The sequence below is a fragment of the Cygnus olor genome, chromosome Z (assembly GCF_009769625.2).
Source record: "Cygnus olor isolate bCygOlo1 chromosome Z, bCygOlo1.pri.v2, whole genome shotgun sequence".
Lineage (NCBI taxonomy): Eukaryota > Metazoa > Chordata > Aves > Anseriformes > Anatidae > Cygnus > Cygnus olor.
The window spans coordinates 43,631-68,532 of NC_049198.1; the positions used below are offsets into that span (position 1 = coordinate 43,631).

At 39.2% G+C, this 24,902-nt stretch overlaps 1 protein-coding gene across 2 annotated transcripts; it reads left to right on the forward strand.

Moving 5' to 3' along the window:
* Positions 1-464: 464 nt before the first annotated feature.
* LMAN1 (lectin, mannose binding 1) lies at positions 465-20,473 on the forward strand. Of its 2 annotated transcripts, none has more exons than XM_040539985.1 (14): positions 465-678; positions 1,898-2,052; positions 2,141-2,248; positions 4,927-4,988; positions 5,722-5,821; positions 7,326-7,449; positions 7,824-7,882; positions 8,477-8,609; positions 9,306-9,499; positions 9,617-9,687; positions 14,868-15,021; positions 15,721-15,842; positions 17,488-17,560; positions 19,848-20,473. In XM_040539985.1, the coding sequence occupies exons 1-13, from the start codon at positions 480-482 to the stop codon at positions 17,522-17,524; spliced, it is 1,518 nt and encodes a 505-aa protein (XP_040395919.1). In that variant the 5' UTR covers positions 465-479; the 3' UTR covers positions 17,525-17,560; positions 19,848-20,473. The 2 variants fall into 2 exon arrangements, with proteins under 2 accessions (XP_040395919.1, XP_040395917.1); XM_040539983.1 differs by having other exon boundaries at positions 17,488-17,556.
* The last annotated feature ends 4,429 nt before the right edge of the window (positions 20,474-24,902 follow it).

The following is a 24,902-nucleotide window of genomic DNA, read 5'->3' on the forward strand; positions in this document are numbered from 1 at the left end:
TTTGTTTGTTTTCCGCGGGGTTCGCGACCGGCCTAAAACGCGGAGACGGAGCCTGCGTAAGCGGGGCCCCTGCTGAGGCGGCGTCGGCGAGGGACAGAGCGCCTTTCTCCCCTCAGCCGCTTAGCGGGACGCCGGGCAGGCGGCCGCGCCGCAACCGCGAGAACGGCTCGGCCCCGCTCGGCCCCGCCCGCGGCCAGGAGCACGCCGCCGGCCGGCGGGAACCCGGCGGGGCCCCCCGCGGCCCGGACCCACAGGCGCCCTGAGGGGACGGCAAAGGCCCTGGCAGCGCTGGAACCGCCTACAGCCCGGTCCCGCTCCTACGGGAGGGTCGCGCACCCGCCGGACTAGGCAGCGGCGGCGGCCCCGATGGCTGTAGGGCGAGGCCCCGCCCCGCCCCGCCCCGCCGGGCCCGGCCCTGCGCTCGGCCAATCGGGCGGCGCCCTGTTGGCTGTGCCCGGCGGTCCGCAGCACGGCCCAAGATGGCGGCGCGCGCGCGGAGGGGCGGCCTGGCGGCGGCTCTCGTGGCCGGTGCCCTGCTCGCCCTCGGGCGGGCGGCGGCGGAGGGGGGCCCGGCGGCGGCGGCGCCTCCGCACCGGCGGTTCGAGTACAAGTACAGCTTCAAGGGGCCGCACCTGGTGCAGGCGGACGGCACGGTGCCGTTCTGGGCGCATACGGGCAGTAAGTGCCGGGCGGGGGGAAGCCGCGCAGGGGGCTGCGGCCGGCCGGCGACGGTGCCCGGGGAGCGGAGCGGAGCGGGCGGGCGGGAGGGAGGGAGCCGCCGCGGGCTGGGGCCGGGAGCCGGGAGCCCCGGCGCAGGTGGCCGGAGCCGGCCGGCCGCGGCCGGGCAGGTTGCGGGCTCGTAACCGGTGTTGGCGGGTCCCGCGGCGGCCGGTCCGGGGGCAGGAGCCCGGCTCGCGCGGCCCTGGCCAAGGCGCCGAGGAGCCTCGACGGTAGCGGGGAAGCGCCGGCGGCCGCTCCGGAGCTGCCTGAGACCGGTCCGGAGGTGCCGACGTGTCCCTGCGGGCAGCCAGCCGCCAGCCCCCGGCCGGCCGCGGTGCGAGGGCCGCGCGGCTCGGCTCCGCCGGGCTCCGGAGCGGCGGGAGGCGAGGCTCCGGAGGGCAGCGGCCCCTGGTCGCCGGCGAGTTCTTCTCCCTCCCAACGCCCCCCTCCCGCTGTGAAACGCACGGGTGCTTTGTGCCTTCCTGGCCGGTAGGTTCGGCCGTAGCGGTAACTTCTGCTGTTTGCTTTCTGCCAGATTTTAATTTAGCTCGTTTTGGTTAGCTCGAGGGTGTTACGTTTTAGCTCTGAAGGCTATTTGATGTTAATGTTAAGTTACAAGTGACAGGAAGGGACCTGTCTACACGTTACGTTCTTGCTTGCTTTTTAAAGCCAATTAGATGTTATTTCATAAGTGTGAATGACTCCTCACTCCTCCCTTCTTTCTCCCTCAACTTGTGCCTCTTTTTCTTTTAAACCGCTAAGTGGAAGACTAGAATATCTGTTTGTAAAAAGCAGGAGGGAAAACAGTGTTTTTTGGAAGAAATCCTACAGTGCTTAAGGCAGGAAACAAAACCTGACTTTTTTTTTTTTAATTTAATTAGTACTTTAACGACCAGACCCACGTTCTATTCAAGCTGTACATCGCACTACCAAATGGAAGGTGAACAAGTACTCTGTAAAAGAGCAGTAATTAACTTCTTAGCAGTAAGGATGGTGGTTTTTTTTTGTTTGTTTTGTTTTAACTCTCAAGTGATTGAGTACTCCATTAAAAAACTGTTTTGAAAACTAACGCTAAAGTGACTGGACAATTTTGTGAATTTAGAGGACTTGTTAAATGGCTGGTTACACATTCACAGTACTTTCATTTACATTTAATGTTGGTTCCTTTCTTTTCTAGATGCGATACCAAGTGCAGATCAGATTCGAATAACAACGTCTTTGAAAAGCCAACGAGGATCAGTATGGACAAAAAACAAGTCAATATTCGAATATTGGGAAGTCGAAGTGACCTTTCGAGTAACAGGAAGAGGCCGCATTGGAGCTGATGGACTGGTATTAAAAATTTGATCTAAGTTTAAAAAATAGATATACTTTAGAAAGTGGCTCTTGGCTTACAGCTCTTAATTTCCTTCTGCAATAGGCAATCTGGTTTACGGAAGAGCAAGGCATGGAAGGTCCTGTTTTTGGGGCAGCTGATAAGTGGAACGGTGTTGGAATTTTCTTTGATTCCTTTGACAATGACGGAAAGGTTAGTTGGAAGTAAACTCTTCTAGCAGAGAGATAAAATTAATTTCCTGCCTGTTTGGTACATATAGCTTTGTGGGGAAAAAATAGAATGCCATTTTCCTATTTCCCCCCCCCCTTTCACTTAAAGGGCTGATTTAATATAGTCACGTTTTCCTTAATATAATTTCAGCTTGACCTTTTCCACACACTTTTTCAAGTGTTTTTTTTTTTTTTGGGGGGGGGGGGGTGGTTAGGGAGTCCAAGCTTTAAAGTTGGAGTGTAACACATAATGAATCTACTGAATATTAGCTCATCTGTTAGGTTTGGAGGGAAAATACATTGCACATATGTATAAGCTGAAATTTGGAATGTCCATGCACAGTTCGCAGTGTTGGTAAAGCTGAAGAGTTATGCTTTGGAAGAGCCATGTTGTGCAGAATATGCTACTGTGGAAGCAGATTTGTGTGTCTCTTCTCAGAGATGCTCTTTTTTGTGGAACAAATCTGCCTTGAGCAGCTTGGTAGCGTCTGTGGCAACGATGATAGCTGCTGTTTTTTTTTTTTTCCTACTTTCATCTAAAATTCAGTCACTTTGCTATAGGTACCTGCTTTTGAGTTTTTTGAGTTTTCAGTTTTCCAGTCCAGAATGCCTTGAAGGTCCTCGGAAACTCTAACAATATGCAGTTGGTCTGCTTTGCTTTTCTGGTACTGCTTTGGCTTTTTTCTACTGTTCTAGCTACTTATTTGTAGGTGTAAAGGTTTAGTGTTTGTTTTTTTTTTTCCCTGCAGATGGATTTCAATATACAGCAAACTTAAAAGCTGATAGGCTGAAGGTGATGTTTATAATTGGGATCTTGAAAGAGAAGAATTGGAGTGTTGTTCAACTTGCTAAGAATTTTTAAATCTTTTTTCTTCCTCTTCTGACTCCTGGCCGGGTTATGGACTTTTGCATAGTTTAGCTGGCTGAAGAGACCACCTGTCAAAATTTGCACGTGGACGGTTCTGTTTGCCAGGACTTTGATAGTATTGGGATTAAAATCGTGACAAGTTTAATCACTGTGATGTGAAATCTTTTTTTAGAAAGTGATGATGTGTCACTTATAGTCAAAACGAAAGTCTGTGTCATGCCTGCGCTGGTCTGACGTGTCTTAAATACTAGAGTCTGTAAGACTTTTTCAATGATAGCCTGTTACTTTCTTCAGTCCCAGTATGGAGAAAATCTTCCTGGTACTGTTTTTAGTATGTTTGCTGGAACGTGCCTGGGGTGTAGCTGAGCATCAGCCTAATATGTTAGCATCCAGAAGTAGACTTCACCTAGTACTTCAGACTCAAAGTGCCCTAGTTATGATGTTGATTTTTAAAATTGCAAAGCCTTTTTTTTCACTTCTTTCTAAGGCTGTAGGCTATCCTAGAGTTGAATTTTTATTTCTCTGTAGACATGGTGAAAAGAGCTTTTCAAAAAGGCAAAAAGCAGTTTCATAGCTCTGAACAGCTGAAATAGTAAGAACCACACTAAATAGAATCATAGAATCATTTAGGTTGGAAAAGATACTATGTTAGTATCTGTCTGCTATGCTCTAAAGGATACTAGGCTTGGGTTGCATTCATTAATGCTATGAAATAGAACTGGTTTTACACGCTTTCTGCAGAATATATGCAAATATGTTTGAAATATTACAGTAATACTGTTGTTACGCTAAAAAAGACTGTTAAGAAGATGCTGTTTAAGTATTTCAGTGGTACTGAGCAGGTGTAATGCTGATACTGAAGCAATTCGTCTAATCAAAATCCATTGCTGAGAAGTAGAACCTATGGTGTATTTCTCTACACCATGCATAGTTCTGTTGTCCCAATATAAGTAATGGGGGAAAGCAATCACATACTTTAGTTGTAGTGGTCTCTTAAAGTATTAAAGAAAAAGGACCACTTGCTCCCTGTCACTGTGAATAGAGAACGATGTCATTTCTTGGATTCTTGAAATCCACATTTTGTTCTCTTAAGAGCTGGGAATCTGTCCAATTGGACAGTAAATTCCTGTGGGAAATGATGAATGGTAATGTTGAAGGGAAAGTAGAGATTATCTCTGAAAATTTGTGCTCCTATAAAAACTAGAGTTAACTTTCTAAACTCCTGTAGGCATCTAGAAGAGCACTGTAAATTTGTTCTGCTCTTACTATTTCAGCTTGTTCTCATTTTCTAGCAGTTTAAATAACTGGGGATATGTTTGACAGACTATGTTTAGCCAGTGACAGATAGCTCCTGAGTTGTTTTTTTTAGTGACTGATAAAGTCAGCAAGATGTCAACATACAGCCTGTTTGAATGTTTTTCTGAGCTACGTAGACAAAGTCAGATGTAGTAAGTCATCTAGGAGTTCTAAGATCTGTATATCTGCTACATATAAAATCCATAGATAAATTTATATTACTGCATTTATCAAATTATGCTAATCAGTAGCATAGCCAAGAACTTATTTTTTTCCCCACCCCTAGCTATACAAAGAACATATCTGTCTCTTGCAAAGTATGCAGTATGACACGCTACTTCAGTCATCTTGCTTTCTGTACTTCAAGATGACATAAGAATAACGACACTTGTAGTGTTTTTGTAGCCTATGTGCTTTATCACAGGAAGGCCATCAGTGATGTCACATAGTTCTCTTTGAATTAAACTATCCCATTTGTTTGCTATTTGTTTTTCTAGAAAAACAATCCTGGAGTGATTGTTGTAGGCAACAATGGAAAACTTCTGTATGACCATCAGAAGTAAGTTTATTTTCAATGTTGACTTAATGACAAATGTTTGGTTTTGAATGATGCATGAAACTCTCTGAGAAACTTTTAAAGGCTTATTTTATATGGAACTCTTCTTTTTATGTATTCCTTTACATCTACGTTTTTCTATTTGTTAAAACACTGTTTTAACAGCACAGAAATGGGCAACTGATGGATATTTAAGTGTTATGTGGCCTTAGGTGTGGGTGAACTCAGACAAGTGGAAGTACAGACTTTTTACCTTGTCATTGCTTATGGGTGTGTTCCGTACACAGCTTATAGATGGCAAGAGTGATTAGCTGAAAACTAATTGCCTCTTAGTAAATTAATTGGTTTAATTTTGATTTCTGATGGTCTATTGTCAACAGCACAGTTACTTTTTTGGGGGGCGGAGGGGGAAGGGGGGAGGTAGTTCTGGGAAGAGAGGCATTTAGTTTACCTGGTGTGGTCCAGCCTATAGTTAGTTTACGGGTGTGGGAATATGTCTTAAAAGCAGACTTCCCCATTGCTGTTTCTATCTATAGTGTCCCGTGTAAAGCAGCTAGTACTGTTGAGCCCAGGCTTCAGAAAAGCTCAATACTCAATACAACTGAGAGACATCTTTTGCAACGGCTTTTACATTTTGAAAAAATAGCGTGATGCTTCTTAGTGATACAATGATGCTTTTTTGTCTTAGCTGATAAATCATAAGATATAGTTTTATGCAAGTTGTCTTCTTGCATAGTGATGGTTCCACTCAAGCATTGGCCTCATGTCAGAGGGATTTCCGTAATAAACCCTATCCTGTTCGAGCAAAAATTACATACTACCAAAAAACACTGACTGTAAGTACTCTGAAATGATCTAATTAACTCATGTTTCTCAGCTTTTCAAGTGTGAGATTGGGGGGTTTGAAATAGTTGCTACAAAGGCCTCTTATGCTAATTTCAATATTATTGAAAATGTTGAGCTCAGTAGCTTGGAAGCTGGAATGAGGTGCAGTACATGCAAATACTAGACAAGTTCTTTCAGCACATCTGTAGCTTTCTGAGCTGACTTAGCAGGTATTGCTGATTTTTCTCACGTTACATGGGGTTCAGTCATGCTGCTGTATTCATATGTGCTCCGACCCCGCTGTGTTGCTGATGACCGGCCTGTAAATGTGTCCCAAAGCCAGCATATGTTCTTCAGCTTTCACGCAGTTGAGCAGTCCCTGAACTTGAACATATTTCTCAAGCTGATCAGAGAGCTTCCAGTTGATTGTAGGGGATTCTTAAAATATGATTAAGAAAAGACAGCTCTTTGACAGCACACTTAAATTTGTTGCTTGAGAATTCCCACCTCCAAGAAGCAGTAGGGCTTTGAATGTTAAAGAAGATAGAAACACACTGGTGTAAGGGGGTGTTAAAGACTTCTTAAATACTATTTGGATGATTGTGAATGCCTCCTAGATACGGGGAGAAAAATGCTAATGTGGTGCTGGGTTGGGACAGCTATGAAGTATTTCTTTCTTGGCTTCTGATTTCTACTGAAAAGATACTGTTCATAGGCATTAGCCAGTTACAACATGCAGCTATCGTTTTTTAGTAAAAGTTTCTCTAAAAGTAAACATGAGGGCACCTGAAAGAGTGGACTTTGTACTCTGTTGTAATGCTAAAAGCTATGTGTTAGTCTTTAATGAAAATTAAATTGCAGACTCTGAGGATGCTCTCTTTTTGAATGTGCCCAGTCCCTAATGCCTTATCTAGAAGCTCCTCACCCAAGTGGTGTGGCTAACCTTAGCAGTTCTCGGAATGCTTTGGTGGAGGAAGAGAGAATCTCTAAGCTTAGGATCAATTGAAGAGCAGTAAGGATGACTGTACTAGACTTTACCAAAAATATGCGTTGCCCAGAATCTTATTGGGATGTATACTTGATAGATTGGCCTTTAAGGATCACTGAGTCAGGGATTTCTTCAACAGGAGTTAGTATTATTAGATCTTGATGAATTTTTCCATGTGTTAATTTGTTTTGCTGTTTCTTATAACAGATAAATAAGTTTTTATATCTCTTACGTCTGTATAGTATGTCCTCTTAAGCGATGAATAGAAAATATGGAATTCTGCTCATGTTGAACTTTGAATCAGGCCTTTCTTCTTTAAAAAAATAAAAGTAAGCTTATGCATTTCCCTAGTAGAACCTTCTTCAGAAATGAAATAGCTGCTTTCAGAAGCCAAAAAACTATGAAGTTGCCTGATAAGTTGTATTTGTGTCCATTAGTATGAATTAACAAAGCAATTAACTGGATCGTGCTGAGTAATTTCTCAAATAGATTTTTGTGGTTAAAACTATAGGTGTTTGTTTTTCTAGGTATTAATTAACAATGGATTTACTCCGGATAAAGAAGACTTTGAATTTTGTGCTAAAGTGGAAGATATGGTGTTGCCATCACAAGGATATTTTGGAATATCTGCAGCAACAGGGGGACTTGCAGGTAGAAAATGTTAAATTGTAGCAGACAGTGTGGAGGCTTGCAAGAGACTTTTTTTCTTTTACGGCTGGTGTTGATCCATTATATTAATTTTTGATCTAATCTCTTCCTGTTTGAACTAATCTTCTCCTGTTCCCAAATCACTGAAATGCGTAGATCTTTTTCACGCCTAGAACAGAAATACCTTTAGTTTGTCCTGACAAAGATGTTGATCAGTCTCATTTGCTACTGCATAAACTTGGTGGGAGGGCTTTGGGAGGATACTCTTAGCTGGAGATCCTTTACAAGTTGGAAGGTTGACCTGAAAAGTTGCAGGATATTTTATAATATGTAACAGTACTCTTTAATATTGTTGTTTTTTTGTTTGTTTAATCCAGATGACCACGATGTCCTGTCTTTTCTGACTTTCCAGTTGACTGAGCCTGGGAAGGAAGTAGTAAGCGTCTTTATGCATAACTAGTAAAATATGCTAATTTATGTTTTATGTATAGCACCAGATCTTGGCATTTTTTTCTGCAGTCATAATTAGCATCCCTGTTTCTGAATTTTGGCATGGAGCTGTGCTGTCATCTGTTTTGGAAAAATAAGATTAATACTATAATGTTTCAGTAGTTTTTTAGTTACATTTAAGACCAAAACTCTTGAAGTAACACTGAATCAACGATAATCCTGATATTAAAACAAAACATGCAAAGAAAACAAACAAAAGTACACTTTGTTTGGAAAGTGGACAAATTTGCTTTCGCTTTCAACTTTCCATTCCTGTAGAACACTTCTATACTGTTAATCCTCATCTATTCTTGTAAAACTTGACTTCTTTATAATTACAGAAAGTACGCTTTTTCGGGAAAAAGCCATGAGTTTCCATGTGAATGTCTGGTTTCTTGCTTCTATGTTAATATATTAATGTGCTTCACAAGTTGTCATGCCATCAAATCTGAAGTCTAGACAGCATTTGCTGGACAGTGTGTGATTACAGGAGTGATAGAAAATCTTTTCTCTCCCCCTTACCTTTGATAATGTTTTAAAGCCCACACCAGATGCAGAAATTCCTCAAAAAGATAAAGAAAAGTATCAAGAAGAGTTTGAACACTTTCAACAAGAATTGGATAAAAAGAAAGAAGAATTTCAAAAGGAGCATCCTGATGTTCAAGGACAGCCAGGCAAGTTATTTGAGCAGTTTTTGAGTTTTCAAGGAAAATACTTGCTTTCCAGGATGTTCAAAACTAGGGCCTGATACTGTGGCATGCCGATCTTACAAAGCTCCTACTGATTTTTGTATCCCTGTACCATATTTAAGAATCTTTGGTCTTGTGTTTGTGAATTGGTTTCTGTAATACGAGATCTCTTTACTCCTCTCTGTGACTTCCTGAGGAGAGGAAATGGAGAGGGATGTGCTGGACTGTGTTGCCTGGGAGCTGAGGGCGGGATGCATGGGAATGGCAGAAAGCTGTTCAGATTGGATATTCAGAAAAATTTCTTCACTGTAAGGGTTGTCAAACATTGGAACAGGCTTCCCAGTGAGGTGGCTGATGCCCCAAGCCTGTCAGTGTTCAAGAGTCCTCACTAATATACTTTAACTTTTGGTTAGCCCTGAAGTGGTCAGGCAGTTGTTCTTTGTGATCTTTGAAGGTCCCTTCCAACTGAACTATTCTGATTCATGCCTGTATCGAGAACAAAACAAATGAACAGAAACATATATAGAATTTAGAAATATATCCAATTACTGGAAGAAATATATTAAATTACTGGAAAAGTATGTTAGTGTGGAAACTTTAAGGGTGCAAGAAAAATGATGCAGTGCAACTTATGATGAATGCATATGTGTTAACAATTACCTGTGCTTTTTTTTTAACCAGCGGATGATCCTTTTGAAACTGTAAATGACCGTGAACTGAGGCAAATCTTTGAAGGGCAGAATAGAATTCATCTTGAAATCAAGCAGCTAAATAGACAATTGGACATGATTCTGGATGAGCAGAGAAGATACGTCTCTGCAGTCACAGATGAGATTACTAAAAGAGGAGCTGGTGTTCCAGGTCAACAAGTACAGGTAACTCAAAAAGTAAACTGCAATTGATATCTCAGCCTAATTTCGAAAGGGCAATCAATTACTTTTTCCAAGATATGTTGATTTGTTTTTCTCATCCTTTCCTGCCCCTGACACCAGGTTTCCCAGCAAGAGATTGATACCGTTGTGAAAACTCAAGAAGAGGTCATTCGACAAGTGAATGAAATGAGGTAAATGCTTTCTTTTCTAAATATTAAGGCTGTGTTTTGAATTTTATTAGTTTCCACCTTTTAAGCCAAATTTATTATTTCAGTAGGAGAATATGGGTAAACTTGAAGTGTCCGTATGTGTTCCTTAGTGATGATTGTTCAATTTCTGTAATAAACATAAGTTTGTGTCCATACAGTGGTTAAGCCCCCTCATGTGCAGCACTTTATCATGAGGTTCTGCTGCAAAAGCAAGGTAAGTAGAGCGCCTTTGGAAACAGTTGGTTTCTGTAGAATGGCTAGTTTGGTAACGTGCTACCTCATGAAAATTTCTTGCTCTGATTTTTAGAGCATTGATAACAACATGAGCATGAATGCATTCGCATTATAGCTGGTGAATCTTTTAAAAAAAATAATAATAATGATGTACTGGAGTATCTTGTCATTTTATCAGGAGTATGTGGACAATAGGAGTTACATAATATATAAGATATAATAGTTTTTTTTAGCGTAAGCAAAACCTGTTAAGGCATGTAAGTCTTCTGAAGGGAAGTTTTGTGCAAAGAAAATGTGCAGATTCCATTTCCACTGCGAATTCTTATTCATGGAGTATATGAAAAGGTGGTTCTGTTTCTAAGAGCTCAAGAACAAACAACAAAAAAAAATCCACAGATACCACTTAAAATAAATAAATAAATTAAAAATTTAAAGTCTCTCTGAACTACCAGGGTTCAAAGGGTTGTCATCAGTGATGCAAACTTCAGCTGGAAGGCAGTCACTAATGGTGCACACCTCGGATTGGTAGTGGGGCCATTATTCTTCAAGCGTCTTTATTAATGATGCGGACAGTAAGACTGGGTGCATCTTCAGCAGTTTTACAGGTGATGCAAATCTGGGAGTAATGTTTGATACTCACATGGTTGTGCAAGCATTCAGTGAGACCTGGACAGGCTGGAGAAGTGTTCCAACAAGAATCTCATGAAGTTAAAGGCAAGTGCAAAGTCCTGCAGCTGTGTAACTCCATCCGTCAGTAGAGGCAGGGGACTGATCATCTGGAAGGCAGTTTTGTAGAAAAGAACCTGGCTCCTGGTAGGCAAGAGGTTGAATGTGGGACAGCAATGCGCCCTTATGTCAAAGACCACAAACAGCATCCTGGGCTGCATTAGGCAGTGTTGCCAGTGGGTCAAAGGTGATGACTCACCTTTTACTCAGCACTGGTGGCACCACGTGGAGTCCTGGGTCCCCCAGTATGACAGAGGCATGGATGTACTAGAGGGAGTCCAGTAAACAACCGTGAAAATGATTAAGGGCACACAATGAAAGATGAGGGAGCTGGGACTGTACAGACTGGAGAAAAGGCTCAGCAAGGTCTTAACAATGTGTGTAAACGTGATTTTGGAGGTGATGGGGGCTGGGGAAGATTTGGGGTGTGGGTGGTAGGGGAAGGAAGACAGAGCCAGACTCTTCTCACTGGGTAGCCAGTGACAGAACGGGAGGCAGTGGGCACAAACTGAAATACAGGAAGTTCTGTTTGCTCTTCAGACATAGAAAACAAAATTTTGCTTGTGATGGTAGTGAGACAACTACTAGGTTGGTTGCCCAGAGAGGTTTTGCAGGCTCCATCCTTGGAGATGCTGGAAACCTGACTGTGACTGAAAATACCTTTTTTTATTTAGTGATAAGGGAAGTTGTCAAAAAAAAATGTTTTTCTAATTTGCAAATATTTAATGGTCTAACGTTTATTTGCTGTGTGAAAACTGCCTATCAGCTGATACTGATGCATCTTTTTGTAGCAAAAGATAATCATAGTAAAGGAGACTGACAGACACAGAGCTTGCCTGATTGAGTTCAGTTGTGTGTCAATCTTTTGGGACTTGTCGGAATCAAACGTTAAGGCTCCTGATTTTATTTTTGTCTTGTTTTGTCTTTTGTCAGAGGACTTTTGCCAGGACTTTTAACTTTCTCAGGAAGCTTCTGTATCTGCAGGGACCCTTGCAAGTTCCCAAATGATTAATAGTTTAGCTTTTAATATGTTCTGTTTTTTTTTTTTACATTGATTGAGAGGTATGCTGTACTTTTCTAATTAAGTTACCAAATGAAGCAAAGATCTTCATCTTTAAGGTTCTATACTGCTAAAGTGGGTTTGAGAAAATGCCTGTCTTTCAAGGGGGTGTTTGTATACTGCTTCCAAGATGTTTAACAATAGCTGTTGTTAGCTGGAATGTCTTTAAGTTGGTTTACCACTTCATTTTCAGTAGTTAAAACACTTTACTATTTTTTGGCTTAAAAAAAATCAATTCTACAACTTGATATTGTAGAGTATAAGCAATTTTTTTTGTGTGTGTTTTTTTTGGGGGGGGGGGGGTGTTTTTCCCTTCTGGTATTAGTTCAGGGGCAGATCTTGTCATTCATCTAAGTAGGTCAGGTTTTTGTACAATGAAGATTAGAGTGCTTCTGGTTTTTTTTTTTGCACTTGTTCTTCCAGAAAAGCTTTAGCATTAATATTCTTGACAAATCTTTATACCTTACAAGCAAATTAGATTTTCTTGTTAACATTGGCAGTCTGCCCTTTCAGTGACTACTTACTAGGTATGAGCTTGTGTAACGTCGTCTTAATATTTTTCTTAGATTAAAGAAATGATTTATTTATAGATAGAAATGAACAGCCCGCTGTTGGTATTGCTGGTCATCCCAGAGGAAAAGGACTTACTGTCTTAAGTAATTTTCTTGTCAAGATTTGGGGATTTCTTAATCATCTGATTACAGAAGAATCTTGCATGTTCGTACGGTAGAAACGAACAGCATGATATTGTTTATGCAAAAGTAAAGTAAATTAAATTTAATACAGACCATGTCTATTTAGGGAAGTTATTTTGCTTTTAACAAAGTGGATTAATCTGGGGGAAGGCGGGTATGCCGATTTCTGTTCGTTACGTAGGGATGCTGGTACAAGGAGAGAGATGTACCAAATGAGTCTCACTTGCATTCTAGCACTGAAAATAGTGGGCCAAGATAAACAATGTGACAGATGTGGAAGAACAGAATAACAATCAGTATTTATTAGGCAGTGGTCATGCTGTTCACTGCATGGGTTTCCATGGGTTAGTTAGGAAAAATTTCCAGTGGAAAAACTTTCTTCTAAAATAAGTTATTACAACACTAATTCAAAGAACAGGTAAATATTAACCAATTGACTTTATACAATAATAACATAAAAATATAAAGCTTCTGGATTATATGCTAATGCTATTTAGGATATGTTAATTTAATTCATGACAGATGGAGTTGTTGTGTTTTGTTTTTTTGTTTTTTTGTTTTTTTTTTGCATTAATGTTGCCTGTATAAATACTATTGGTTCAAAGACAAAAATGTAGAATGAGTGAGAGATGTCTCACCTATCTTTGTTTGCAGCGGCTTGTAGAAGCAAGCAGCTGTCTTTTGTTAAACCCTTTTGATAACTTTACTTCAGTAGCTTTGTTTTTAATATTGCAAATACTGAGAGTTTTGCAGAAATCCATGCATGCCTAGAGTGCAGCACATTATCTGTATTTAACAGAAATAAAACTGGAAGGTGGGTCGTCTTCCAGTGTGCTGAAGTGGGATTGACTTTTCACAAACATGGAAGGAAAAGGGGAATCCTTGGATCATTATTGGAAGTGAGGAGAAATCTTTTTTTAATGGAAGTATGCAGGATATCGATTGTCTCGTGAAGTTGATTATCTGCGTGATACTTAAAAGGAAAAACTAGTAGTCTTCCGTTTGGAGAAGAGTATGTCATTAATCCAACATTTAATGGGGGCTACAATTACTAAGTGCCTCTTTTTTTTCCCTCTAAAGTGGTGTATCTGCAGCTTGATATAATTGAGTAGATTAATTCAGTGTGTAGCTCTGACTTAGCATGTAGCTACTTTAAGTAGTTGAACATGCTGCATAATTTTTGCCATGATGAGACAGCAGCTGTGAAACTAATATAATAACTTATCTGTGTTTGCAGTTTTTACTTAGATTTGTGGTAGTGCCTTTGAATTTGTATGGTACTTTTTTTTTTAATTCTGTGTTTTGGACTTTAATGGCATGAAGAGCAACTGATGCAAAGCTAAAAGATGAGCACCATCTTTATGAAGATTCTTTGTAAACACTTAAGTTTTGATGCTTAACTAGCAGTTTTCATAATGAATATAAACAATTTAAAATCAATAATAAAATTTTGTGTAGCGCTTATGTATTGTTTTTACCGGTTTTCCTAATGAATGATATTCTAGTGTTTTTTTCTTAAGGTGCAGGTTAAATTGCTGACCACTGTACAAAGAGTTAGGACTTTACCTTGAAGGCATCAAAGTAAGCTCTAATCTGAAGGAAAATGTAAAGTTTTAAGTAAATTAAACAGGAATCCAAAGACATACATTTTGATTGCTTATTCTGTTAATAACGAAGAGATTAACATTCACATGATAACTATTTTAGCTGAAAATAATCCTCTTTGCAACTGAAAAGAGACATCACAGTAAGGGAAAACTATATAAACATATTGACTAGAGACTAAGTGTTTTTCTCTCACTGATTAGTTCGCCTCAAACAAAACTGGGTATGGAACCTCAACTTTTCAGGGATTTAATGTGGTTTGTTAGAGCAGCAAAATGAATTCACATGAAGACAGTATTAAGTATTATGACAATGCATATGGGAAATGAGTTTCTCATATAAATGATAATCATGAAACAAGGATGTATCTAAATCTTTTCTTATCCCTAAAGCCTCTTCTTTATTTTTATTTCTTACATGACTGCTTTTATTTATTTATTTTTATAAAACAGCTTTGGCTTTCTTCAAAGATTGTATTATACTCTGTTTATCCTAAAGCTTTGGCAAGAGCCTTAGATAGACTTGTTTCAGACTTGATCAGTCAAGCAAAGCAGATGTCTAGCAACAGAATATTTGCCAGATCTTGTTTTCTGTGTGACTTTGGGAGGTAGCGCACTGTACAAATTGAAACTGTCGATAGAATCAAATATTAAAGACAATAGTTTGGTTAAGGAATTACCTCTTGAGAAGTATTCTTGGAAGCCAGAAAAATATTTTCTGCCTTTTTGGGCACCTTTGTATTTCAGACTAATTTTAATGGACTGAAATGTGTGCAACATAAATGCTGTTTATATAAATAGTGTTTTGTATTGAATGATGTTTTGTTGTCTGTCTTGCTTCAGGAATTCCATGGCTGATACTCTGAGGTTGATCAGTGGAGCTCAACATCCTGGTTCTGCTGCAGGAGTCTATGAAGCAAGTCAGCACTTTAATGACATCAAAGAACACCTTCATGTAGTAAAAAGGGACATTGAGCATTTAGTACAACGAAATATGGTAATTTATGTGCTGTTAGTGTAAAGCATGACTGTAATGCTTTTTTATTTGGCTGTTGGTAAAAAGCTGGGATGAGCCAGCATGCAATTTACAGAGCAATTAATCCTTCATTAAGCTGCTTTGCTGAAACTGCACTGCCCTGACCCAACTGCATGATCTGTGTCTTGATGAGAAGTTTTGCACAAAGAGCATGATTTTTAGTCTAGCTTCCTGTGGAAACAAGGTCAAGCAATTAAGTTTTGTAGGTGCTTTTGTGTTTGTACCGCTGCTTAACAGCTCTATACATAGGAGACTTTTTAAGCTACTGCATAGAAGGGAGAGGTTTAAACGGGAGACTTAGGAAAGCTCTGCCTAAGATACGTAAATGTTAAAGATGACTGTGTTAACATTCAGGAACACCTTAGTCTTACCTAGATAGCAATTAAGCTGAATTAGCTTATGAACCCATACAAGGTTGTTATTCTCTTTCCCCTGTGGTCCGTAGGTTATCGTTAGTCAGCTTACCTGAGAAACAAAGGGGGAAGTGAAAAACAGGGAGTTAAATTAACTTTCTCAAAGTAGTTGTCGTTTTTGTCTATATTTTCTGATTATGTTTCAATTTTTAGATCATGGTGCAAAGACCTTGTTTTGTTTCTTGCGTAGCAATCTTTTGATGTCATGTTGTTTCTCTTCTCAGATAACACTTTTCTTATTTCTTAGCCATCCAGTGAGAAATCAAAGTGTCCAGACTTGCCACCATTTCCATCATGCTTATCTACAGTGCACTTCCTCATATTCGTAGCGGTGCAAACAGTGTTATTCATTGCTTATATCATGTATAGGTAAGTATATCTTTCTTTAACGACAACAGGGCAAGTGATTTTAGAACTTCTGAGTAGAAATGCAAATGCGATGATATGATTATATTAATCTTCTTTAAAACAAGCAATCGTTCAGATTGGAAGAGACCTTTTGAGGTCTTCAGTTCAGCCTTGTGCTCGAAGCAGAGTTAACACTGAATTCAGAGCAGGTCATTTAGTCAGACTGGTCAGGTCTTTAAAACCTTGAAGGATGGAAAATTCACCAGTCTTCTGGACCCATTTTCCAATATTTAATTACTGTAATGAAGTTTATTTCCCTCCCCCTTCCCCTATGTATCTAGTGGGAACCTGCTCTGTTTCTACTTGATTGTTATCTATCATTGTCATAACATGCATCTCTAAATGCTCCTGTCTCTTCAATGACATCTTCTGGGTATTGGAAATTGCCATGAGACCTCTTGAAACCTTCTTTTGTCTAGGATGAACAAGCCTAGTTCCCCATGCCTCTCCTCCTGAGGCATGCACTTCAGCCCCTGACCATCATTGTGGTCCCCTACTGGACTTACTGACACTTATTAATATCTTAACAAAATCTGACATGATCTGAGTTTTTGCTACATGTGCCTAACAGCTATTGTCCGATTTGACAGATTTGTCAGTGAACTTTTTTTGTGATACATATCCTATGTAAGAGAGAGATGAGGAGATACTGATATTTTATGGAGTTCTTAGCATTGGAGGGGTGTGGATTTTTTTTGGTTGGTGTTGTTCTGTTTTTACATTGGGATGTTTGCTCTATTCTCTTCTTCTTTGTAACGTCATAATGTTCAAATTAAATGTCAGTGGAAAGGAAAACCTATTGAGAGTATGGACTTGTTTGGTGGTCCTGTCCCCTGTTTCTCTCATACATGGACTCGTTTTGGAATAAAAGGACCAAAATAGCTGCAGTGCTTTTCAAAGAGAAAATGCAGTTTGCTACCTCTGTGGAAGGATAACTAGTATTAATATAATATAAATGCTGCTGTGATAGCATCAACTTTTATTGTATGTTTTCTGCTCCACAAAGTGGAGAGAGTGGGTTTTTTGTTTGTTTGTTTTGTGTTTTTTAAATTTGTCATGTTATGTCATCAACTGGGAAATGACTTCCAAGATGAATGAGGAGCTGGTCACCTTCAATTCTTTCAGATGCCATTGTACTTCTATTTTTTTGTGTGTGTGTCTGTATCTACTACGGTATCTGTATCCACTAAGGAAAATAATTATTTTCTGTGCCAGCGTGAAAAAGTCCTATTTCAAGCAAGTTCTTATGCTGCTTAATTGTACGTTTCCTCTTCTGTCATGATCTTTAGGAAAATCAGATATTGAGAAGCTTTAGAGAAAATCAATTAGAGAATTTTAATAAATTAATAAGCTCTTCCACAGTTTTTCTACCCAGAATGTTTCCATCTAATGCAAAATTGGAACTGCAGTCATGCTTCCTTTATATTCGTGAATAGAGTAGATTATATACTGTTTTTGTGATACAACGTATGTTTGATTTCTTTAAGCTTCTGTTGAAGGGGAATGGAGTCTTTTAATCCCAAAATAAAAGAACTATCTATCTAAACCAGTTAGGTAATCTTCTACTGTACATACTTAATGAATTCTCTTCTGGTTTTTCTTTCAGGAGTCAACAAGAAGCAGCAGCCAAAAAGTTCTTTTGATGACCTCTTCCTTTTGTGTTTACATAACAGCAGTATGTACGCACAGAAAATCATACAGTTCTGTAAATGAGGGAAAACTTAGTGTTTGATATACTTCAATATTGTAAATTATTTAATTTTGTTAAACCACCTTCTCATTTCAACAGTTAATATTAAAGTTAAAAATGGACTGGGGAGCAGCAGAGCAAATGCTAGGTAGGGGAAGGCTGCGGACCCTGTCTAGGGCTCTGTTCTCAATGAGGTTTCTGATAAATACTGGAAGGTGTTTACTGTACAGTGTTTACTGTATTCCTCTTCTTTCGTTAGAATTTCAGAGGAGGGATTTAAAATAAGCGTGTTTGGTGGCTGTTGATAATAGGAACTTGTGAATTGATGATTTGTGCAGAAAACTTGCCACTAAGTATCCATATCAGATTTAGAAAACAACAACAAAACACACACAGCTCTCCAAAACTCTCTAAAACCAAAAATTTAAAGCAAAACAAAACTACACCTCTCTATTGTGAGGGGAGGAAAACTTGTTATAAACATCTCATTTCTTTACTATTTGGATCTAATGGCTTAAGAATGATTTTGGAAATTCTAACTCTGTGTGATATACGGATTTTAACTTTTCTTTAGTACATGGACACAAAGACAGGTCTGCTAACTGTTAAGTTAGCCTGTTGATATCTGGTATAGAACAAACTATACAAGATAAGCAAACAAAGGCTTATCTCCTTATTTTGGGTTCTGTTTTTAGACAGCGAGCAAAAACACATGATCAAGTAGTTTCTTCAGATTTCTTTTTTGTAGTTTCAAGTCTGTAATTTTGTTTGGAGATTTTTTTTGAACTTTTTCAACAGAGACGCCATTGCTTTATACCATTTCCTATCTGATTTTAAGATATGTTGAATTTGGAAATATGCCTTTACTGTTATAAAGCTGTCTTGTGTCTATCATGCATCAAATACAGATGCTTTGATTTAAATATTGACATGGCAAGTATTCTAAACTACAACTATTGAATGTTAAGAACTTTCCGTGCAAGCTGTTGCCTCAGACATGTTTGTTAGTCCAGCAGCTATTGTAGAACCAGTATTGTGTATCAATTCCTGGTTTAATACCAAAAGTGTAAGATTGAACGCGTGTTTTGTTTTTTTTTGATGTTGCTAATTAGATGAACATTTGTTTCAGAAATGAAACAAAGCAGAAAGCCCAAATTAGAAATGTGAAATTAATTTGTTTTGACTTGTTTACATATCTGTGGTAACTTTGTCTTTAAGTTGTTTACGTGTAGAGTTAGAATAGTTTTGTTTTTCTTCTAGTTCTATAAAATACACAGATGTCTCTGGATGTTTCACTTTTAATCCCAAATTTGTCTGAAAACCTGCAAAATTTGTCTGGAATCTAGTATACTACTCCTGCAGTTCTCCAGTCTGTTCCTTTAGGAGTGCAATGCATGCTGCCAAATTCACTGTTACGAAGAACACTTTTAGCATTGTGCCTGACAATTTGGAGAAATGATAAATCTATGCAATACATTTTGTTACTGAAAAGGCAGTGCCCAAAAAGTGGGTGTCTGTGCTATACCAATAAAATTATACTACCTACACACCTATTTACATAGCTACACTATGTAGTATACTGGTATAGCTTTATAGATTCATTTCTGAGGTTGAGATTTTGGTGTACTAATTGGAGAAACTACTGTCTCAAGCTCATCTTGCTGGATAAATAGGATAAGTCAATGAAAACCTTTTCAGAGAATGCAGAGTAACACACAGGAATTTATCTATTCAATTCTAACACCAGCAAATATTTACAGGTGCCTTGACTCCAAGCTATTACAACCCTGACTTTTTTCACTAAGCTTAATATATTTTCTTAAATTGTTCTGAAGATACACATTGTTGTTCTTGTCAATTGCTAGCTTTCTTGCATCAGTGCAACACCTAAATGAACTCCCTCCCTCAAAGCAGGCTTTGCAAGACCCTTTGTACAGAAAGGCTAATGACTGTATTCTAATGAATTAGGTGCATAGGTCTGGCGTAATGAGGAATAGCTCCAGTGTATGCATTGGAGGAAGCCTGTATTTCTTGTTACTGTGAATTTCTCCAATTATAACTCTTTCAAAACTGGACGCCCCATACTGTTGTGTGGTTTCTTGGGAAAAAGGGAAGGATGGGGCTGGGGGTTAGGGATAAACTTGAATCTACAGCCGTATCCCATATGGGGTTCAGCTTCTGTGTCTCCCATGTGGGAACCATTTGCATTAGGGAGCAGAAGGTCTGATGTGTAACATCCTACAAGTGGTAACTTTGCTTCATGCTTCATTTCACAGTCATTGCTCCCTGGAACATCAGTAATTGCTTCACAACTCACTGGATCAAAGGAAAACTCCCAGTTACCCAGACCAAATTTTGTCCTGGCTGCTCTTGAAGTGCTAGCAACAAATCTGGATTTTAAGAATTTTTGTCAGTCAATGTAGCCTTTTGATATGGCTGCCTACGAGAAGTTTCTCTCAACACCGATAACGTGTTTCATTTTGCCAAGTAAGATTTCAGGACTAAGAGAAGAAGACAACTTGCAATCCGATTTGACAATATGAAGGGAGAGTGAATCTAGTAACAGTATTTGAAGTGTAAATGATAAGAGGCAAATACTTTGCTGTCACAAGGGAATCTCATTGTATTAGAGTATACTAAATAAATGGTCATACCTAAATCTTTCAAGCAAAATTCAGTAGTTCTAAATTACCTAACTCCCTGTTTGAAGAAAATCTGACATTTATCATTGATTGCATCAATTACTGTAACACCGAAGACTGTCTACTGTTTTTAAAAAAAAAAAAAAAAAAACGAAAAAAAAAACGAACAGCTGACATTTCCATATGTTTGTTTCTGAATAATGTAAACTGGTGGTTGGAGGTCGGAGATAACCGTATTTGAATAAAGATGCATATTTTTAGTAAACTTCTTCCTTTTAATCTGGTATGTGTTACTGAAGTCAAAGTAAGTGTATTGGAAGCATTCTTGACGCTGTTCTTCAGAACAAAAAACCACAACTCACACATAACTCTAATCAGAACCGGATTCGCTCAAAAGTTCGTGTGAAGAGTATCAGATATGTAGGGTCAGATGAAAAGTACTGTGTCAATTTCAAAGTCTCTTAACAGTAAATCAAGTTGTTTGCTGGCTGCTTTGATCATACAAAGTACCTAATTTTTTTGAGGTGAAGATTGCTGGTATGTCTGTAGTTCATTCTCAAAGTTCCCCAAACTGCCCTCATCTGGGTGCTCTGCCCTGGTTTATTAAAAAGCAACATGTCTACCAAAAACAAGATAGTCTCAATGGGTTTTGTGTGCGTTTTTTTTTTTTAATTTATACTGTTCTGTCCAGTAAACTGAGTCATCTGTGGTAATCTCTCACAGGAAGATTAAGCATCCCTTCATTGACTATGATTTTTCCCCAACCAGGAACAAATTGCCTGATAGGTGGGTGGGTCTTGACTTGAACCTATTCAAGCTGAGAAAGACCTAAAATACCTATTTCTGTCTTTCTCTACAAATGGTCTAAAGTTCAGACTTATATAAAAGCATCATCCTGTTCTAGAGGGATGAAGAGGTGGAGAGTCTGGGCCCTTTCAAAGAATGCTTAGCTACTTGTGAATTATGTGGTTGGTGTTGTCTGCTGTGACCCTGTTTTGGGAACACATTCTCAGGTCTGGATGCTTGCCTGTCAATAGCATTTTTGTGCTGTCTTCTTCTTTTGGACTTTGCCCTTTGTGGATTGCCTGTTTCAGGACTCCAAATTCTATTCTGAGGTTGCAGATGCCTCTGTTCTTTAGATACAGATTCTTTAGATACAGATTCTTTAGATACTTTTTTCTTTTCATGTTGTCCAGTTTATCCAACACAGGAAATGAGCCTTTAATTATGTTTTCATTTAAGTTATAGGGAAAGGTCATTGATTTAAAGCCGAGGAAGTAGCAACACCAGCACTTAATAAGCAGCTGACTGTATGTTTTCATTAAGTCTGTGATTCCTGTAATCAACAAAAAGCAGTAAGTGGCTTGTAACCAGTATAGGCAGTGGTTACAGTACCTCTCAAGAGCAGGAATTACCCTGGAGATGTCAGTCCTTGACACCCAGGGTAGGTAACTAGGTAGCACTGTGAGCAATTTGTTCCTTATCGGACTGTTTATTATTTGCTGAATCCATAATGAAGTCAGCAGTTCACTAGCTAGTTTTATTTAGTCTTACAAAGTTTCACAACTAGTCTGTGTTTCTTAGTGGTTTCCAGTGCTGGTAAGGTCAATAACTTTTAAAGCACTTTCTGTTGTCTTCCATTTCAAATCAGACATTAGAAACCCTTTTGCTCTTAGGTTCATGAGACCTATCTCAAGACCTGGAGGGCAAGATCTCAGGTTCACAGCAACCGCTTCCCAAGACGGTTTTCAGCTTTCTTGCCTTCTCAGTTTCTCATTATGCGAATGCATCTTATGCAGCCTTCCTCTCCTTTCTCTTTTAGGCAGAAAGGGGTGCCAGCAATATTTCTGTAGTGATCGAAGTCAGGGAAAGTTCTCATCAGTAAAGACCAGTAGCTCAAAGAATAACAGACACACCTACAGAAGTCTTTGAAACCTGATAATTGAAATCAGTGCTGCATGTCATATTTGTGAGCGCACTGTGCAAACGCACTGCTCCTGTTGGAGTTTTTGATAAAGATGAGCCAAACACTGCAAGAGGACTTGAGAAGCAGTTGGCACTAAGTTGTGATGTTGTGGGCCAGCATTCTAACACTTAAATGGCTGTCAAAGCTCAGAGAACATGCTAACAATCAAAAGGTACTTTTATCTGATCTTAAATTTCTCTTGTAGCATGATTGTCTGTGATGCCTACCATACTGTTACTGAACTTACGTGCATTTTAGGATCTGTGCATAAACACTGCCTACGTATGACTTTAGGCTGCCCATTCAAACGCTTCTGCAAGCCACTAAAAGCCTCTTTGTGATATGTACATGATTTGTATGGTACCCTTCTGTCCTGTGACCTTGGGTGAGATATAGCTTGGAGATGAAGCGGATCAAGAAGACGATCCTCCAGCTTCTGATGTTCACATTTCTGTTAGCTTTGCTCAAGCAGTGTGTGTGAAGGTCAGCAGGACAAAAACTTTTATCCAGAGTTGTGATGTCCTCTTTCTCTAGCCACCTCTATTGCTAGAGATACCTGAATTGATGAAGCACCTTCTGCTCTCACTGTGTTCTGAGGAAAGTGGGGCAAGACACCTTTGTGAATCAGGTTTCACTTCAGGAAAAAATTATAAATATTTTTTCTTTTCAGAGGCTTCCTCTTAGAGTTGTCAACTTCAAGTCAAATGATCTATAAATAGACCTTTCTTGTTGCTTCTTCACCTCGAAGCTGTCTGCATAAGGGAAAGGGGGTCCTGTGGTCTTGTTCTCCGTATTGGGTTGCTGTACTGCTCACAGTCAGAGTGGTCACCCAAAGGCTGGCTTCTTCCTGGCAGACTCTAGATTAGGCCAGTTTGCTGGGCTTTCCAAGTACCGCCAAAATGAGTGAGGTCTTGGCTTTAGCAGAAGGCAGAAGAGTTGCAGGTTAGAGCCATCCCTGCTTGTATGTATCACGTCAAGTCCAGTAAGTGGAGAAAAAAAGTAGAAAAGCACCACTTAAAAGCACAGGTACAGAATGCTGAGGCAATAACATGTCATGTTCCGGTGGAACTAGCATGCCTGCACAGCTACAGGGAACCTGCAGTAGGCCCACAGTGCTGGCTAGTTGTCAGCTCACTTGAACAGTCTTCTCTAAAATGCAGAAGGATGGGAAATGCAGGATACCATCAGCCACTCTGCCCTTGGATGCCTCAGAGGGGCAGCAAGCTGAAACAGGGAAGTCTTTGAGTGCAAAAGAAAATCAGACCAACTATTGCCAGGTCCATTTTGAAGTAAGTCTCTGTGAAGTAGAAGCAATGACATCTTATGTATAAACTAAATGCTGGATTTTTAGTTTTCAAATTTTGCTGGGTCGTAAATTGTATTTAGTTTTACACATTCAACTTCAGAGTAAGGTATACTCAGGTTTAGCATTCTCTACTTAAACTGGGATGAGCTATCCGACTTGCATGATCTCAGTTCTGTTAAGCATTTGGACAAGTACAATAAGGTTTGGAAATCAAGGTCAAAGTTGATCAGATGCAAAAAGGTGGTTCTTCCCACAAATTCTTGCAACTTATGCATAGCTCTGAAAATGCACAGTGAATATCAAAATCAATTTTGATTTAGAAAAAACACAACTGTTTCCTAGGTATAGTTAATCTATCAAAGAAATTTTATTGTGATTTGGAGTTCTTGCTGCTGAGTGATACTCTGTTTCAAAAATAAATTCAAAGGTTCTTGTTTAATCAGTAATAATCCAGGATTACAGAAAGTCCTGGTATTTTTTTTGTTTGCTTTTTTTTTTTTTTTTCCATTTTAAAATAGTAACAGGTCTGCTTTAATTAGAAAAGCTCTAATACAGATTAAGGCATTAGGCAAACTAGAAATCCTCCCATCTCTCAGTGAAATTATGAGAGTGCTAGGAGAACCATTTAGATAATCAAGACTACAGGATACTTCATTATGCCATGTGCAGCTAGTCGTAGTACAATAAATATTCAAAACTCCAAATCATGAACTTTTGAGATTTAGTAGGTAGTAAAATAGCCTATGATCTAGGTAGCAGATCCTGCAAATCTTCACCTGAATAAACCTGATGAGGCTAATGATGTGAACAAAAGTTTGAAAGATTAGAAACCTAGCACCAGCAGTCCACATCGTGGCTATATAATAGCTCAGTAAGATTTATTTCTCCTTTATTCTATGCAGCACCAGTCAAGGTGGTGATCTAATTGGATAGAGCCTAGGGAAGAGTGAAATAAGCCACAAGGAATGAAGACTAAGAAAACACAATGTGATTTCCTTCAAAAGAAAAAAGTAATGATGACAGTAATGCCCCATTCATCTGTGAGACAAACAAACCGTATGAAAAGGGAATTAAAATTCCATGTACTTTCTGTCCAATGTGATAACATACTAATGGATAAAAATGATTAGTTTTTTTTTTTTTTTTTTTTTTTTTTGCTTAATGAAGAATTCCAGTTTTCAAATCTCATTGGACTGTGTAAACCTCAAAGGATTTTCTGCTCAGTAGCCCAAAATTTGCAGTTTTATTATGGCCATTTAGTCAACCAGGCTTTTATTTCACATTGATTGTTTCCTTGGAAATTTTTTGGTCTTTGTGAAAGTGAGAGTTTTGAGATGGAGGATGTCAAAGGGATGTTGCACACAGTAATTTTTATATATATACACATATATATAATTAGCTTACAGTATTAATATAA